The sequence below is a fragment of the Pan troglodytes genome, chromosome 9, assembly GCF_028858775.2.
Source record: "Pan troglodytes isolate AG18354 chromosome 9, NHGRI_mPanTro3-v2.0_pri, whole genome shotgun sequence".
Lineage (NCBI taxonomy): Eukaryota > Metazoa > Chordata > Mammalia > Primates > Hominidae > Pan > Pan troglodytes.
In genome coordinates, this window is record NC_072407.2 from 47,497,408 (window position 1) to 47,510,979 (window position 13,572).

Sequence of the window (13,572 nt, forward strand, 5' to 3'; positions counted from 1 at the left end):
CTAGGGCTATTCAAATTATCTCTTTCTTCTCTGGTGATCTTTGGTAATTGTGTCTTTCAAGGGATTTGTTTATTTCATCTAAATTGTTTATTGGCAGAAAGTTCTTCATATTATTTTCTTATCATCCTTTTACTATCTGTAGGATCTGTAGTAATGGACCCTCTCTTGATCCTGATATTGGTACTTTGTATCTTATCTCTTTTTTTCTGATCAGACTCGCTAGAAGTTTATGAATTTTATTGATTTTTTTTGTTGTTGGGGAATGGGGGGACAGAGTCTCACTCTGTCGCCCAGGCTGGAGTGCAGTGGTGCGATCTCAGCTCAGTGCAGCCTCTGCCTCCTGGGTTCAAGTGATTCTCGTGCCTCAGCCTTCTGAGTAGCTGGGGTTACAGGCTTGCACCACCATGCCTGGCTAATTTTTGTATTTTTAGTAGAGATGAGGTTTCACCATGTTGCCCAGGTCAGTCTCAAACTCCTGAGCTCCAGTGATCCACCCACCTTGGCCTCCCAAAGTGCTGGGATTACAGCCACCATGCTTGGCCATTTTATTGATCTTAAATAATCAGTTTGAGGATCCACTGACTTTTCACCATCTTTTTGTTTTCTCTTTCATTTATGTCTGCTCTTATCTTTGTAATTTCCTTGTCTTCCGCTTGCCTAGGATTTAATTTGCTTTTCATTTTTTAGGTTTTTAATAGTTTTTTTTTTAGGCTTTTAATGTAAGCTTGTATGATTGACTTGATCCCTGTCTTCTTTTCTAATGTAGATGTTCAATGCTAAAAGTTTCCTGTAAATTTATGACAAATTTAACTTGTCATATTTTCATTTTCATTCAATTCAAAGTACTTTATAATTTTCCTTCTAATTTTTTTGACCCATGAGTTATTTAGGAGTATGATATTTAGTTTCCAACTATTTGGGTGTTTTCTAGATATCTTTCTTTAATTGATAGCTAGTTTAATTCCATTGTAGTAAATGAACATACTTTGTATGATTTGAATTCTTTTCAGCTTATTCAAGCTTGTTTTATGGGCCAGAATGTGGCCTATCTTGGTTAATGCTTCATGTGCACTAGAAAGGAATATTGTCTTCTGCTTTTGTTAGGTAGAGCATTTTAGAAATATCAGTTAGGTTAAGTTCCTGATAGTATTGTTTATATTTTCTTTACTGATTTTTTTGGTCTTCTATAAGTTATTGAGAGGCTAATTCAACTATATTAATAATTATGAATTTGCTTATATCTTATTTTAGTCCTGTAAGTTTTCGATTTGTGTATTTCTAAGTTATGTTACTAGATGTAGAAATCAATGAAATAGAAAACAAAGATATAATAGAGAAGATGAACAATCCAAAAGTTGTTTCTTTGAAACAAGTAGTAAAATAAACTTTTGGCAAAATTAAGATAAAAAGAAAATACAAATTCTCAATATCAAGAAAAAGGGCAAAACAAAACTATGGTTATATCAAATTAAGGGATAAGAAAAGCATATAATTGCAACTTTATGCCAATAAATTTGAAAACAGGTAGACAATTTCTTAGAAAAATGTAATGTATTAAACTGATTCAAGAACAAAAAGAAAACCTGAAGGATCTCATAATTCTCAAATAAATTAAGTAGTAAGTTTTTTAAAAATCTTCTCACAAAGATTACAACAAGGTCTGTTGATTTTGCAAGTGTGAATTCTACAAACTTTTGAGAAATACCTCATCCTAATATAAACAGACTTCCAGACATTAGAATAAGGAATGACATACCAGTTAATTCCTTGAGACGGGTATAAACTTTAAAACAAAACCAGACATTATGAGAAAGAAAAATTATATATATTTATATATGTTGTCATATATAATTTTTAAGTTAGCACTAATCTCACTCATGAACTTAGGTATCAAAATCATAAGCAAAATGTTAACAGACTGAATCCAGCAGCACATTTCTTTAAAAAGAGATATACCTTGACCAAATTGGGTTTATCCCAGAAATACTGAAAATGGTCTAACTCTAGGAAAACGCAAAATTTGAGTCACCAAATTAAAGGAAAAAAACTATGAAATCATTTCAGTAGATTGCATTTGATACAATTCATACCCATTTATAATGTAAAACTTAGTAAATTCCTTAATGTGGTGAAAATAATCAACAAAACATCTACTTCAAAGATGATTCTTAATGAGGAAATATGAAAAATAATTACTTGAAATCAAGAAAAAGAATGCAGACTATCACCACTTCTTTTCAACCTTGTACTGAAACTCCTAGCAAGTATAGTAAATCAATAAAAAGAAATTAGGCTGGGCGCAGTGGCTCACGCCTGTAATCCCAGCATTTTGGGAGGCCGAAGTGGGCAGATCACTTGAAATCAGGATTTCAGGACCAGCCTGGTCAACACAGTGAAACCTCCTCCCTACTAAAAATGCAAAAATTAGCCAGGCGTGGTGGTGCAGCCCTGTAATCCCAGCTATTCAGGAGGCTGAGGCAGAAGAATCACTTGAACCCAGGAGGCGGAGGTTGCAGTGAGCCGAGATTGTGTCACTGTACTCCAGCATGGGTGAGAGAGCGAGACTCCATCTCAAAAAAAGAAAGAAAGAAATTAATGGCATAAGTGTAAAGAAGAAAAAACAAAATGTCATTCAGAGATGATATGATTATCTGTATAGTAAACCCCAAAGACTCCACAGTTTTTTAGAAATAATATTTTTCTCAAAGTGGCTTCCCATAAACTCAATAAATAAAAAGTTGCATTTCTGTACAGCAGCACAAAATTTAAAAGTGTAATTTTTAAAAATATACATCGTTATAAAAATATAAAGTTCTCAATAAATCTTACAAAAGTTATCAAGACCTCCGTGCAGCAAGAGATAAAACTTCTATTAAAAACCATTTTAAACAATCTAAATAAATAGATATATAATGTTCATGGATAAGAAGACACATGTTATAAACATGTCAGTTTTCCTCAATTTGATTTATAGAGTCAGTGCTATTATAATCAAAGTACCAGCAGGGTTTTTTTATGGCACTTGAAAAGCAGGTCTTTATATGGAAAGGTAAATCATGAAGAATAGACCTGACACTCTTGAAAAGAAAAATAAAGTGAGAGTTGCCTTACTTTTTTGATAAAACAAGACATTATGCTGTTTGCTCAAGCATAAATAAAAATGGCTAGGAAGACTAAATAGGAAGGCCAGAAATAGACTCGAATACAGGGGTCCAACTCCCAGGCCACGGATGGGTACTGGTCTGTGGCCTGTTAGGAATTGGGCTACACAGCAGAAGGTGAGTGGCAGGTGAACTTCATCTCTATTTACAGCCACTCCCCATCGCTCACATTACTGCCTGAGCTGTACATGCGAGGGATCTAGGTTGCACGGAAGTTCCTTATGAGAATCTAATGGCTGATGATCTGTCACTGTCTCCCATCACTCCCAGATGGGACCATCTAGTTGCAGGAAAACAAGCTCAGGGCTCCCACTGATTCTACATTATGGTGAGTTGTATAATTATTTCACAGTGTAATAATAATAGAAATAAAGTGCACGATAAATGTAATGCACTCGAATCATCCCAAAACCACCCCCTACCCCATCCATGGTAAATTTGTCTTCCATGAAACTGGTCCCTGGTGCCAAAAAGGTTGGGGACCTCTGCTCTAACATACAGAACTGTGATATATTAAAAAAGTAATATTGAAAATTGGTGGGAAGAGAAGGGACTATTCAGGAACTGTACTGGGGCAATTGTTTACTTAATTTCAATCTTCATATCTTACACAAAAATTCAATTCCACATGAATTAAGGGCTCAAGTATCAAAAACAAAATGTTGAAAATTAGAGTAAAATGTAGGAGATGACTTTTCTGGCTATGGAGTAAGGAAAGTTTTCTTCTTAAAGGAGACACAAAATAACTATAAAAGAAAATGTTAATGAATTAAAGTATATTAAAGTTTAATTGTTTTAATTAAAGAAAGGCAGGCCAGAGAGAAAACATGTGCAACACATTTAATCTACAAAAGATTAATATACAAAACATATAAATTGATGAAAAGTAATAAAATAGAAAAATGCATTAAAGATATTAACAGGCATTTCACAGAAGTGATATGTGTGATGAATAAATATGAGAAACAATTCTCAATCTCACTAGTAATCAGGAAATGCAAAGTAATACCACAGGAAGATGCCATTTTCCCCTCACCAACAGTACCTAGGGTTAAGAAGGACATGGATCAAGAGGTCCTTTTAAACAATGTGAATGGGGTTGTATGTTGGCATGGCACCTTTGGGAAACAATTTGGCAATCTCTTGGTTTTTTTTTTTTTTTGAACATATGCATATCCCGTGGCCCAGAAATTCTACTCCTTGGTATCTACTCTAGACTATAACAGGAGACAACCAGGAAGCAATCTAAATGCCCATCTACAGAAAATGGATAAATACCATGCAGTATATTCAACTTAATGAGCATTTAATTGTGCAGCAAGGAAATTGAATAAACACAACATGAATGAATCTTAGAAATATAATGTTGAATAAAAAGCCCCAAGTTTGTCAAGTCTGCATACAATACGCCATAGTCCCCCCCTTATTTGCAGCTTCATTTTCCACAGTTTCAGTTATCCACAGTCTATCATGGTCCAAAAATATTAAATGGAAAATTCCAAAAATAAATATAAGTTTTTAAGTTGTCCACCATTCTGAGTAGCATGATGAAACCACCTGCTGTTGGGCTCAGTCCACACGGGATGTGAATCATCGTGTAGAAGCTCCCTGCCTGTCATTATCAGATTGAAAAAAAATAGATGTAAAACTGGATGCTATCCATGGTTTCAGGCATCCACCGCGGGTCTTGGAATGTATCCCTATCAGGTAGGAGGGACTACTATACCATTTTCATAAAGTACAGGAAGAAGTAAACTAATGTATATTGTTGAGTCAAGTATACATGTATGTCAGAGATAGAACTATGTTTAAAAGGTGAAATGGAATAATAAAGATAACATTTAGAATAGTGTGTGAGGATGGAATGGTGTAAGAACACGTAAGTAAATACAAGTTCATTTTTCAGTAAGGTGGTCGTTTCTGGAATATTCATTGTATGTTTTACAGCATGAATATGTTTTACATAGTTATATACCTAATATTTAACTATGTTATATAATTATATACTTGGCACGGTGACTCATTCTGATAATCCTAACACTTTGGGAGACTGAGGCAGGAGGATCACTTTAGCCCAGGAGTTCAAGACCAGCCTGGACAACATGGCAAAATCACATCTCTACAAAAAATTTAAAAATTAGCCAAGCATGGTGGTGCATGCCTGTAGTCCCAGCTACTCAGGAGGCTGAGGTAGGAGGCTGAGACAGGAGGATCACTTGAGCCCAGGAGTTCAAGGCCACAGTGAGCTATGATCACACCACTGCACTCCAGCCTGGGAGACAGAGCAAGAGCTGCCTCAGAAAAAAGAAGAAATTATATATTATATGTGTATTTAATTATTTATGTTCTTTTGTGTGTCAGATATTAGCATTAAAGAAATACCTTTTTTGTTTGTTTGTTTGTTTGTTTTGAGACAGAATCTCACTCTGTCACCCAGGCTGGAGTGTAGTGGCGCAATCTTGGTTCTCTGCAACCTCCTCCTCCCGGGTTCAAGTGATTCTCCTGCCTCAGCTTCCTGAGTAGCTGGGATTACACACACCTGCCACCACACCAGGCTAATTTTTGTATTTTTAGTATAGACGGGTTTTCACTGTGTTGGCCAGGCTGGTTTCGAACTCCTGACCTCACGTGATCTGCCTTCTTTGGCCTCCCAAAGTGGTGAGATTACAGGTGTGGGCCACCACACCTGGCCTAAGATCATTTTATTTAAAATCCTTTTGGAATACCAGTCAAAAAGAACAAGTCATTTAACAAGGAGAAACAAGTTGGGCTAGCTTCAGATTTCTCTGCAGCAGCATTCCACAGCAAGAGGCAATAGAGAAATGCTGACACATTATTTGAGGAAAGAATAAGCTGTGGTTTTAAATCCAACCAAGCTGTCTTTTAGCTCTGAAAGCACCAGACAGAAGTTTTTCAACATATATGAGTGTATTAGTTTGCTAGGGCCACTAGAACAAAATGCCACAGACAGGGTGGCTTAAACAGCAGAAATTTATTTTATCACTGGTCTGGGGGCTGGAAGCCTGAGATCAAAGTGCTGGCAGGGTTGGTCTCCCCTGAGACCTCTCTCTTCAGCTTGCAGTTGGCCTCTTGCTGCCTCTTCACATGGTTGTCCCTCTGTGCACACAGGACCCTGGTGTGTCTGTCCTTCTTCTAGCTCCTTCATATAAATCCAGTCTTTAGAGTTAGGGCCCCACTCTAATAGCCTTATTTTAACTTAATCACTGCTTTAAAGACCTCCACATACAGTTACATTCTGAGGTACAGGGGATTGGGACTTAAAAATATGAATTTTGGGGGAACATAGTTCAACCCATAGCAGTGATCTCAAAGAATATTGTTCCCATGAGCCCTTCTTGAGGAAACTATTAGAAGATGAGCTTTAGCCAACCAGGAGATGATTGGGAAAACCACACAAAAGTAATGTCAGTGACCACTGATTATATTCAGCTGTAAAACCAATACTAAAAGGTGAGGCATAGGGTGATAGGTCAGAATGTAAATACTATACGCCCTGACAATGTAGAATTATAAAATTAACAAAAATGTTATTGAAAACACAAATCAGTCAAGCAGTTAAGTTTTCTGAGTGCCTCTTCTGTAATGGCTGGGAGTCAGAGATCATCAACCAAAAGTTGCAAATGAAATAGATTTTAAAAATCCAAAGTTAGACCTAAATTCAAAATTCAACCTAAATTAAATACTGTATTTATATATAGTATAATATATATATAAGTGTATATATACACTAATATATATAATATAGTATAATATATATATTACTTTATATATAGTAAAGGTAGTATCTCAGTGGGGAGAGAGGTGAATTATTAATTAAATTTTGAGACAAATTAGTAGCTCTCTGGAGAAAAATTAAGTTGGAGCCATATCTTTTACTTTACAGCAGATTAAATTTCAAATGGATCAAATATTTAAATGTAAAAAATGAAATTATAAAAATTCTGTAGGGGAAATGGTGCAATATTTATTTCTTTTGCTTTTTAAGAGACAGGGTCTCACTCTGTCTCCTGCAGGCTGAAGTGCACTAAGTGGTGTGATCATAGCTCACTGCAACCTCAAACTCCTGGGCTCAAGCGATCCTCCTGCCTCAGCCTCCTAAGTAGTTGAGACTACAGGTGCACACCATCATGCCCAGCTAAATTTTTTATTTTTTGTAGAGACAGGATCTTGCTGTGTTGCCCAGGCTGATCTCCTCTTGCCTTGGCCTCCCAATGCACTAAAATTACAGCCGTGAGCCACCAAGCCTGGCCCAGTAAAATTTCTTTATATCCTTGGAATGAGGTAGGGCTTCCTAACTACAACTGAAAATCCAGAAGTCATTGAAGATCACTAAAAAACCAAATTCTGTAGCAATCAAAATCTACATCACACAAAGTACCATAAGGCCAAAGACAGACTTCAAACTCGGGAAGCTTATCTGTAAATCATAGGCAAGGATGATCTCCCTAAAATATAAAGAACTTTTTACCAACAGACAAGACAAAAACCTCACAGAACAATTAACAAAATATGAATGCAAATAGTTTACAGAAAAGACATTCAAAAGGCTAACAAATATGAAAGAATGGTCAACTCTACTCATAAGAAAGGAAATGCAGATTAAAACCACATTTCTCACCCACCAGATTGTCAGGGGCCTAAGAGTTTAGTAACAAACTCTGTGATGGGGCTATAAGGAAATGGTGATACTTACATATTTCTGGCAGGAGATTAAATTGTTATAATCCGGCTGGGCATGGTGGCTTATGCCTGTAATCCCAGCACTTTGGGAGGCCGAAGTGTGCAGATCACCTGAGGTCATGAGTTCGAGACCAGCCTGGCCAACATGGTGAAACTCTATCTCTACTAAAAATACAAAAATTAGACAGGCGTGGTGATGCACTCCTGTAATCCCAGCTACTCGGGAGGCTGAGACAGAAGAATCGCTTGAACCTGGGAGATGAAGGTTGCAGTGAGCTGAGATCATTCCAGTGCACTCCAGCCTGGGCGACAGCGAGACTCTGTCTCAAAAAAAAAAGGACAAAGGAAAGGAGGGGGGAGGGGAGGAAATTCTAGAAGGAAACGTAAAAAATTAAAAATAATGTTTACTTGTCTACCATAGAGACGAGGATGGGAGGGAGACTTCGTGGTATAACTTTGTATACTTCCTGGTTTTTGAAACGTGTGACTGTGTTACCTATTCAGAAAGTTAAATAAAATAGAACATAGATATGAGATATAGTTCTGCTATTCAGTAGTTGAGTGAACTTGGGCAAGACACTTAAGCTCTCTGAGTCATAGTTTTCTCATTTATAGAAGGGCTGTAATAGTAGTATCCAGCTCACAGGATTGTTCTAAGGATTAATGAAGGACAGGTGGAACAGAAAGTGCTGAGCAGAGTGCCAGCACTTAGTAAATACTCAGTTGAATGGTCATGACTTGTGTTACTGAACTTAATCTTGGTAATAAATGAGTATGTTCTTGAAAGGACACCAGCCTTGGCTAACATTCCTTTGCAGAACCAGACGTCCTGGGTCCTCTCCAGCATGGCAGCCCTCTACTGGAGGGTGAAAGGCCAAGGAAAGAAGGCAATCGACTGCCTCCGCCAGGCTCTGCACTATGCGCCACACCAGATGAAGGTGAGTGGGACTCAGAAGGTGGGAACTTCTGCCCCTTTGTCCTTTCCATTCCCCATGGTTTATTCTGCCCTTTGAACCAGCCTCCCTCATGCTCAGCCAGTGAGGACATGTTCCAAGGAGAGAATGGGGCAGGAGACCTTCTGACTGGGCTTGTGCCCCAGCAAGCCTATGAACTATCCCTGCTGCCTTCCCAGCTTCAGCAGGTTGAAACGTGGGGAAGGCCTTCCAGATCACTGTAAGACAGTACTGCATTTAGTCCCCTTTCTGCTGTGTTCAGAGCCACCCAACATACAGCAAATGCACTGGCCTAAGTGGGCTGACACATAGAAGTCAATCTGAGTTTAGCTTGTCATCAGGGGCCTGGTGACCTCTTAGACTTGTTTTGCTTATCCTCTTGGCTTGAGCTTGCTTCCAAGCACAGAGATAGAAGCAAATTTCCATTTATTCATGTACATTGGCCAGTTCCTGGTCCTTGTCTGACTTCTACTTTTTCCACAAAAAAAAAAAAAAAAAAAAAAAAACCGACTAACCCTGTGTGACACCAAACTTTTCCAGAAGACCGGTTATTGTTATGATGGATGAGAAAGTACAGTGTTTTATCAGCACATTTGTATTCATGTGTTCTGAGTTCTGCATTAATCCAGATCTTATGCTTTTTAAAGACGTGGCTGGTGTCTTCTTTGTTCGTCAAGGCAATGTATGGAATGATGGAAGGAACACAGGATTTATTGTCAGGCATTGCTGAGTTTTAAACACAGCTCTACCTCTTACTAGCTTTGTGAATTTGGGCACCTTATTGAACTTCAATGAGCTCATCTAGGGTCATGCATTCTATGGCTGTCACAAAGATGGGTCCTTTCTGTTTCTTCTGTGTCTGCTACAGAACCCGATATGGCATGATACAGGTAACAGTTGCTCAAGTAAGACATTTAAAGGGAATGATATTTGTGATGATAGCAATCTTGCTACTTGTTCCATCCATCATTTTGTACTCTATACTGTTAGGCAATAGGGAAGGGCTGAGGCTCTACCTCTGGGAGTCAGCAAACTTCCCGAAAAGGGCAAGAGAATAAAACACTTGGACTCTGGAGGCCAGACAGCCTCTGGTGCACCTACTTAATTCTAGCATTGTAGTATGAAAACAGCCACAGAAATACGTAGAGGACTGGGAATGATTGTGTCCTAATAAAACTTTTTTCAAAATAGGCAGGAGACTAGGTTTGGCCTATGGGCCAAAGTTTGCCAACCCGTAATGATATAATGGTTCTTGCAGAAATTATTTTGGCTTTCTGACAGCATGACTCTAAGTGTGGTCTGTGGACAGTACACAGACTTTTTATTAGCAGTCTGCAATGAGACAAGGAGCTTCACCAGAAGAAACCAACTACATTATTCAGCAGATTGTTTACTTCAGCTGACATTTTGTTGTGTTTGTTTTCGAAGCAAGACTTCGCCAATGAAAGAAGTAATTGATTTATATTCTGGTACAAGCACCTTATCTATCACAGACCAGTAGCAAACAGCACAAAAGCACTTTGAGTGGCACTGTTCTAATCATTCACCAGGAAACACAGACTGTATTCTTTATGATCACCAAAAACAAGAATGAAAGCTCAAAACCCAATTTTCCCTTCTCACCATTCTCCTTCTTCTCCCAGGATGTGCCCCTGATTAGCCTGGCCAACATCTTGCACAATGCCAAGCTCTGGAATGACGCCGTCATAGTAGCCACCATGGCAGTAGAGATCGCACCACACTTTGCTGTGAACCACTTCACTCTGGGCAATGTCTACGTGGCAATGGTAAGATGGGGGTGTGAGCAGTATGTACCAACTCTGCCAAACAGTAGCACATCTTTGATTTCAAAACCTCTTTGAATATGTCATTGCCAACCAATTTCCTGTAAGCTTGTCTAAAATTGCTGGTTCTACCAATGTTATATTTTATGGATAAGGGTTCGAGAGGTTTTTTAAAACATAATACATGAAATTCTTCTAAGTATTTGCAACTACGTAGTTCCTCAACATGAGTTGAACATTAACAGCAGAGTCAGATTTACCTACAGTTTCCTGGAGACACCACCTGTTCCAGAAAACCTCTCCTAACACTCCATGTAGACACACATACATGCTCTCTTGCTTCCAGGTTGGGCTAAGGTACCTGTCATCGCACTCATGACACCCTTTGCTTATTTTTCTTGCTGGATTTTCACTTTGTTTTATAATTTTTTGTTTAAGTATTTGTCTTTCCCTCTAGCCTACGGGCTCATTGGGGACAAGACTCCTCTTCACCTCCCTGTTCCCAGTGCCTCACAGTGTTTTTGGCACATGGTAGGTGCTCACCAAGTAGTTAATGAATGAAGAAATTCCGCTAGTTTCATGGAATACCATTTACAGAGAAAATGGCAAAGTCATCCAGATCCCTCATTCTGATCAGAAACAAGAACTGATTTCAGAACTGAAAATCCCAGGGGGACCCCCTAAAAGCTGTCATAACCCAATTTAGCATGAGAATCATGCCATTTGCTTTCATCTAAAATGTGGCATCACACATAGGGCTATTCCCAAGATGATCTCAATAATGGCTTATAGAGTGAGCAGCCCTGGGCTACCAGCTTCATGTATCGTTCTTGACTTCAGAGGTGAGAAGTATTTTGCCAGGGAGGTATTGCCGAATATGCAGATTTCCCTCTGCTTCTTGAAGAATCTGTTGTTGCCCCCAGTAAATGTGAAGTTTGCTACTATGAACGAGGACTTATGTCTCTCATTTGGCTAGAAGAAGTCATTAAACCAGTAGATTTGGGCTCTTCTTTGAGAGTGTAACTCTAAGTAAAAGATTAACCTTCAATATGGCAGGGATCATTTCCCAATCTTTGTTGGCATCTTTAAATGTTAAAGAGAATTTTAAAACTCTTCAAAACGTACAAGTCCAGTTGAGATACCAGACTTAGTTTCCGTCTTTCCAGCTACATTAGAAAATTTAGGCAGATGCATAATGGGCATTTGTCAGGCACGGTTCTAGAGGTTTCTGTGAGGATTAAATGGAAGGATTTCATAAAGCACCTAGCACAGCCTGGCACACTTCAGGCACTCAGGAATGTTAGGTCTCATTATTACCACAATTATTACTCTTGCTGGGTTTGTAAAAGCTGCTCTACCCCTTTTCCTTTTGTTCTTGGGCTCTGCTGTAGTTTCCTTTGTGATGTTATACCTCGGGAATGAAGGCAGCTGTTTCCTCCCAGAGGAACCTCAGAGTTTTCCACAAAGACTTAGATCCGTTGAGCAAATGCTGCGGGATTGTCCCTAGTACAGAGGTGCTTCTTGAGAAAAAAGAGGTCACAGTATATATTTAGTCTGCTGGTGCCATCCCCTCACATTTGTCTCCTTGGCCCTCACAGGAAGAATTTGAAAAAGCACTGGTGTGGTATGAATCCACATTGAAGCTTCAGCCCGAGTTTGTCCCAGCCAAGAACCGAATCCAGACCATCCAGTGTCACTTAATGCTGAAGAAGGGACGGCGCTCTCCTTAGTGCACTTCTTCCTTCTCTCTTTCTCTTTATTCATGCTCTAAAAAAAAAAAAAGAAAAGAAAAAAAGAATAAGAAACCAATCATTGTCAGTATCTACTATTAATGATGTGTGTGAAAATAACTAAGACTTATAACAGGACTTTTACATATGTGGGAATTGGTTTGTTTTTGTTTTTACGTTTCTCCTTTCCCCCAACCAACCTCAGAAGAGGCACCTTCAGAAACACACATTTCTTAAAAGGAAAGTGCAGCTTCAAGATATTGTGTAAATACTGAGCCAAGACATTTCTGGAGCTGTGCTCTGTCTCCAAAAACCTCAATGCCTTTAGGGCTTTTCTCAGTGGTCCAGCTAGCCTTCTCTTTGGAGGAGGACGAAGCTGCATTGCACATTCTCTGCTTCCTGTCATAGCCTCTGTTGTCAATGGAAATGCGGAAGCCCATCTGGTGCCCGTCAGTGAGAAGCAACGTTCTGCGCTCTCTCCGTTAGACCTCCATGCTGTCCCCAGTCTTGTCCATTCCATGCTGCTATGTTACAAACTCTCAGAGGTAGTTTGCAGGGGAGGAAGGGGAATATGATTTTAAAAACAAAATATTTACAACAACAAAAATTCTTAGGATCACCTGACCTTTGTAATGTTATTTATGTTGGGGAGGGAGGGGGGCTGAGAAGGGGAAATCAGCAGTGTGCAACATCTTTATAATTTGTACTTTAATTACAAATCACAAGGAAACCAATAAGTTGAAATCCTATATAACAGGTTTATATATATAGAATATGTATATTTGAAGCCCTCTACAGACTGAGTCTATGTTTTACTAATTCTTTGTTCACTGTGTTACCCATCTTGGAGTAAGTTGTGAATGTCAGCTCCCTCTCTCTGAGGCCTCCAGACTTAGCTCCTCAGGAGGGTAATGAGCCAAGGTTGAGTGTTTCCATACAATGCTTTTACCTTTGATCCCAGGAGAATCAGAAACTCCAACATTTTGGAATCTTCAAGGGCACATACTGAGAAAAAAAATAAAATTGTTTATGAGCAAAATAGGTCTGTCATGTGATTTTTCTTTAGAACCTGACTAATTTGGGCAGCTGCAAAGTCCAGCTTTAACTCTGGATCTGATCTTCCCAAGCCCTACATTGGCTTTATCTTTCTTTCAGCAGTAAGGTGAGGGGAGAAAAAACAATCCATCACTAGGTTTTATAGTTGATGAACTTATTAGAATGATGCATTTAACCGGGAAAGACT

General features: G+C 38.7%; 1 protein-coding gene across 5 annotated transcripts in view; it reads left to right on the forward strand.

The window, feature by feature from the left end:
* Nucleotides 1-13,368, forward strand: part of TTC17 (tetratricopeptide repeat domain 17) — a 135,924-nt gene extending 122,556 nt beyond the window's left edge. For all 5 annotated transcript variants that reach the window (XM_009460257.5, XM_001157497.7, XM_063783984.1 and 2 more), the window contains 3 exons: nucleotides 8,681-8,800; nucleotides 10,459-10,602; nucleotides 12,198-13,368. In XM_009460257.5, the coding sequence (XP_009458532.1) occupies nucleotides 8,681-8,800; nucleotides 10,459-10,602; nucleotides 12,198-12,329 (396 nt within the window). In that variant the 3' untranslated portion in view covers nucleotides 12,330-13,368. The remainder of the gene's footprint in view (nucleotides 1-8,680; nucleotides 8,801-10,458; nucleotides 10,603-12,197) is intronic.
* The last annotated feature ends 204 nt before the right edge of the window (nucleotides 13,369-13,572 follow it).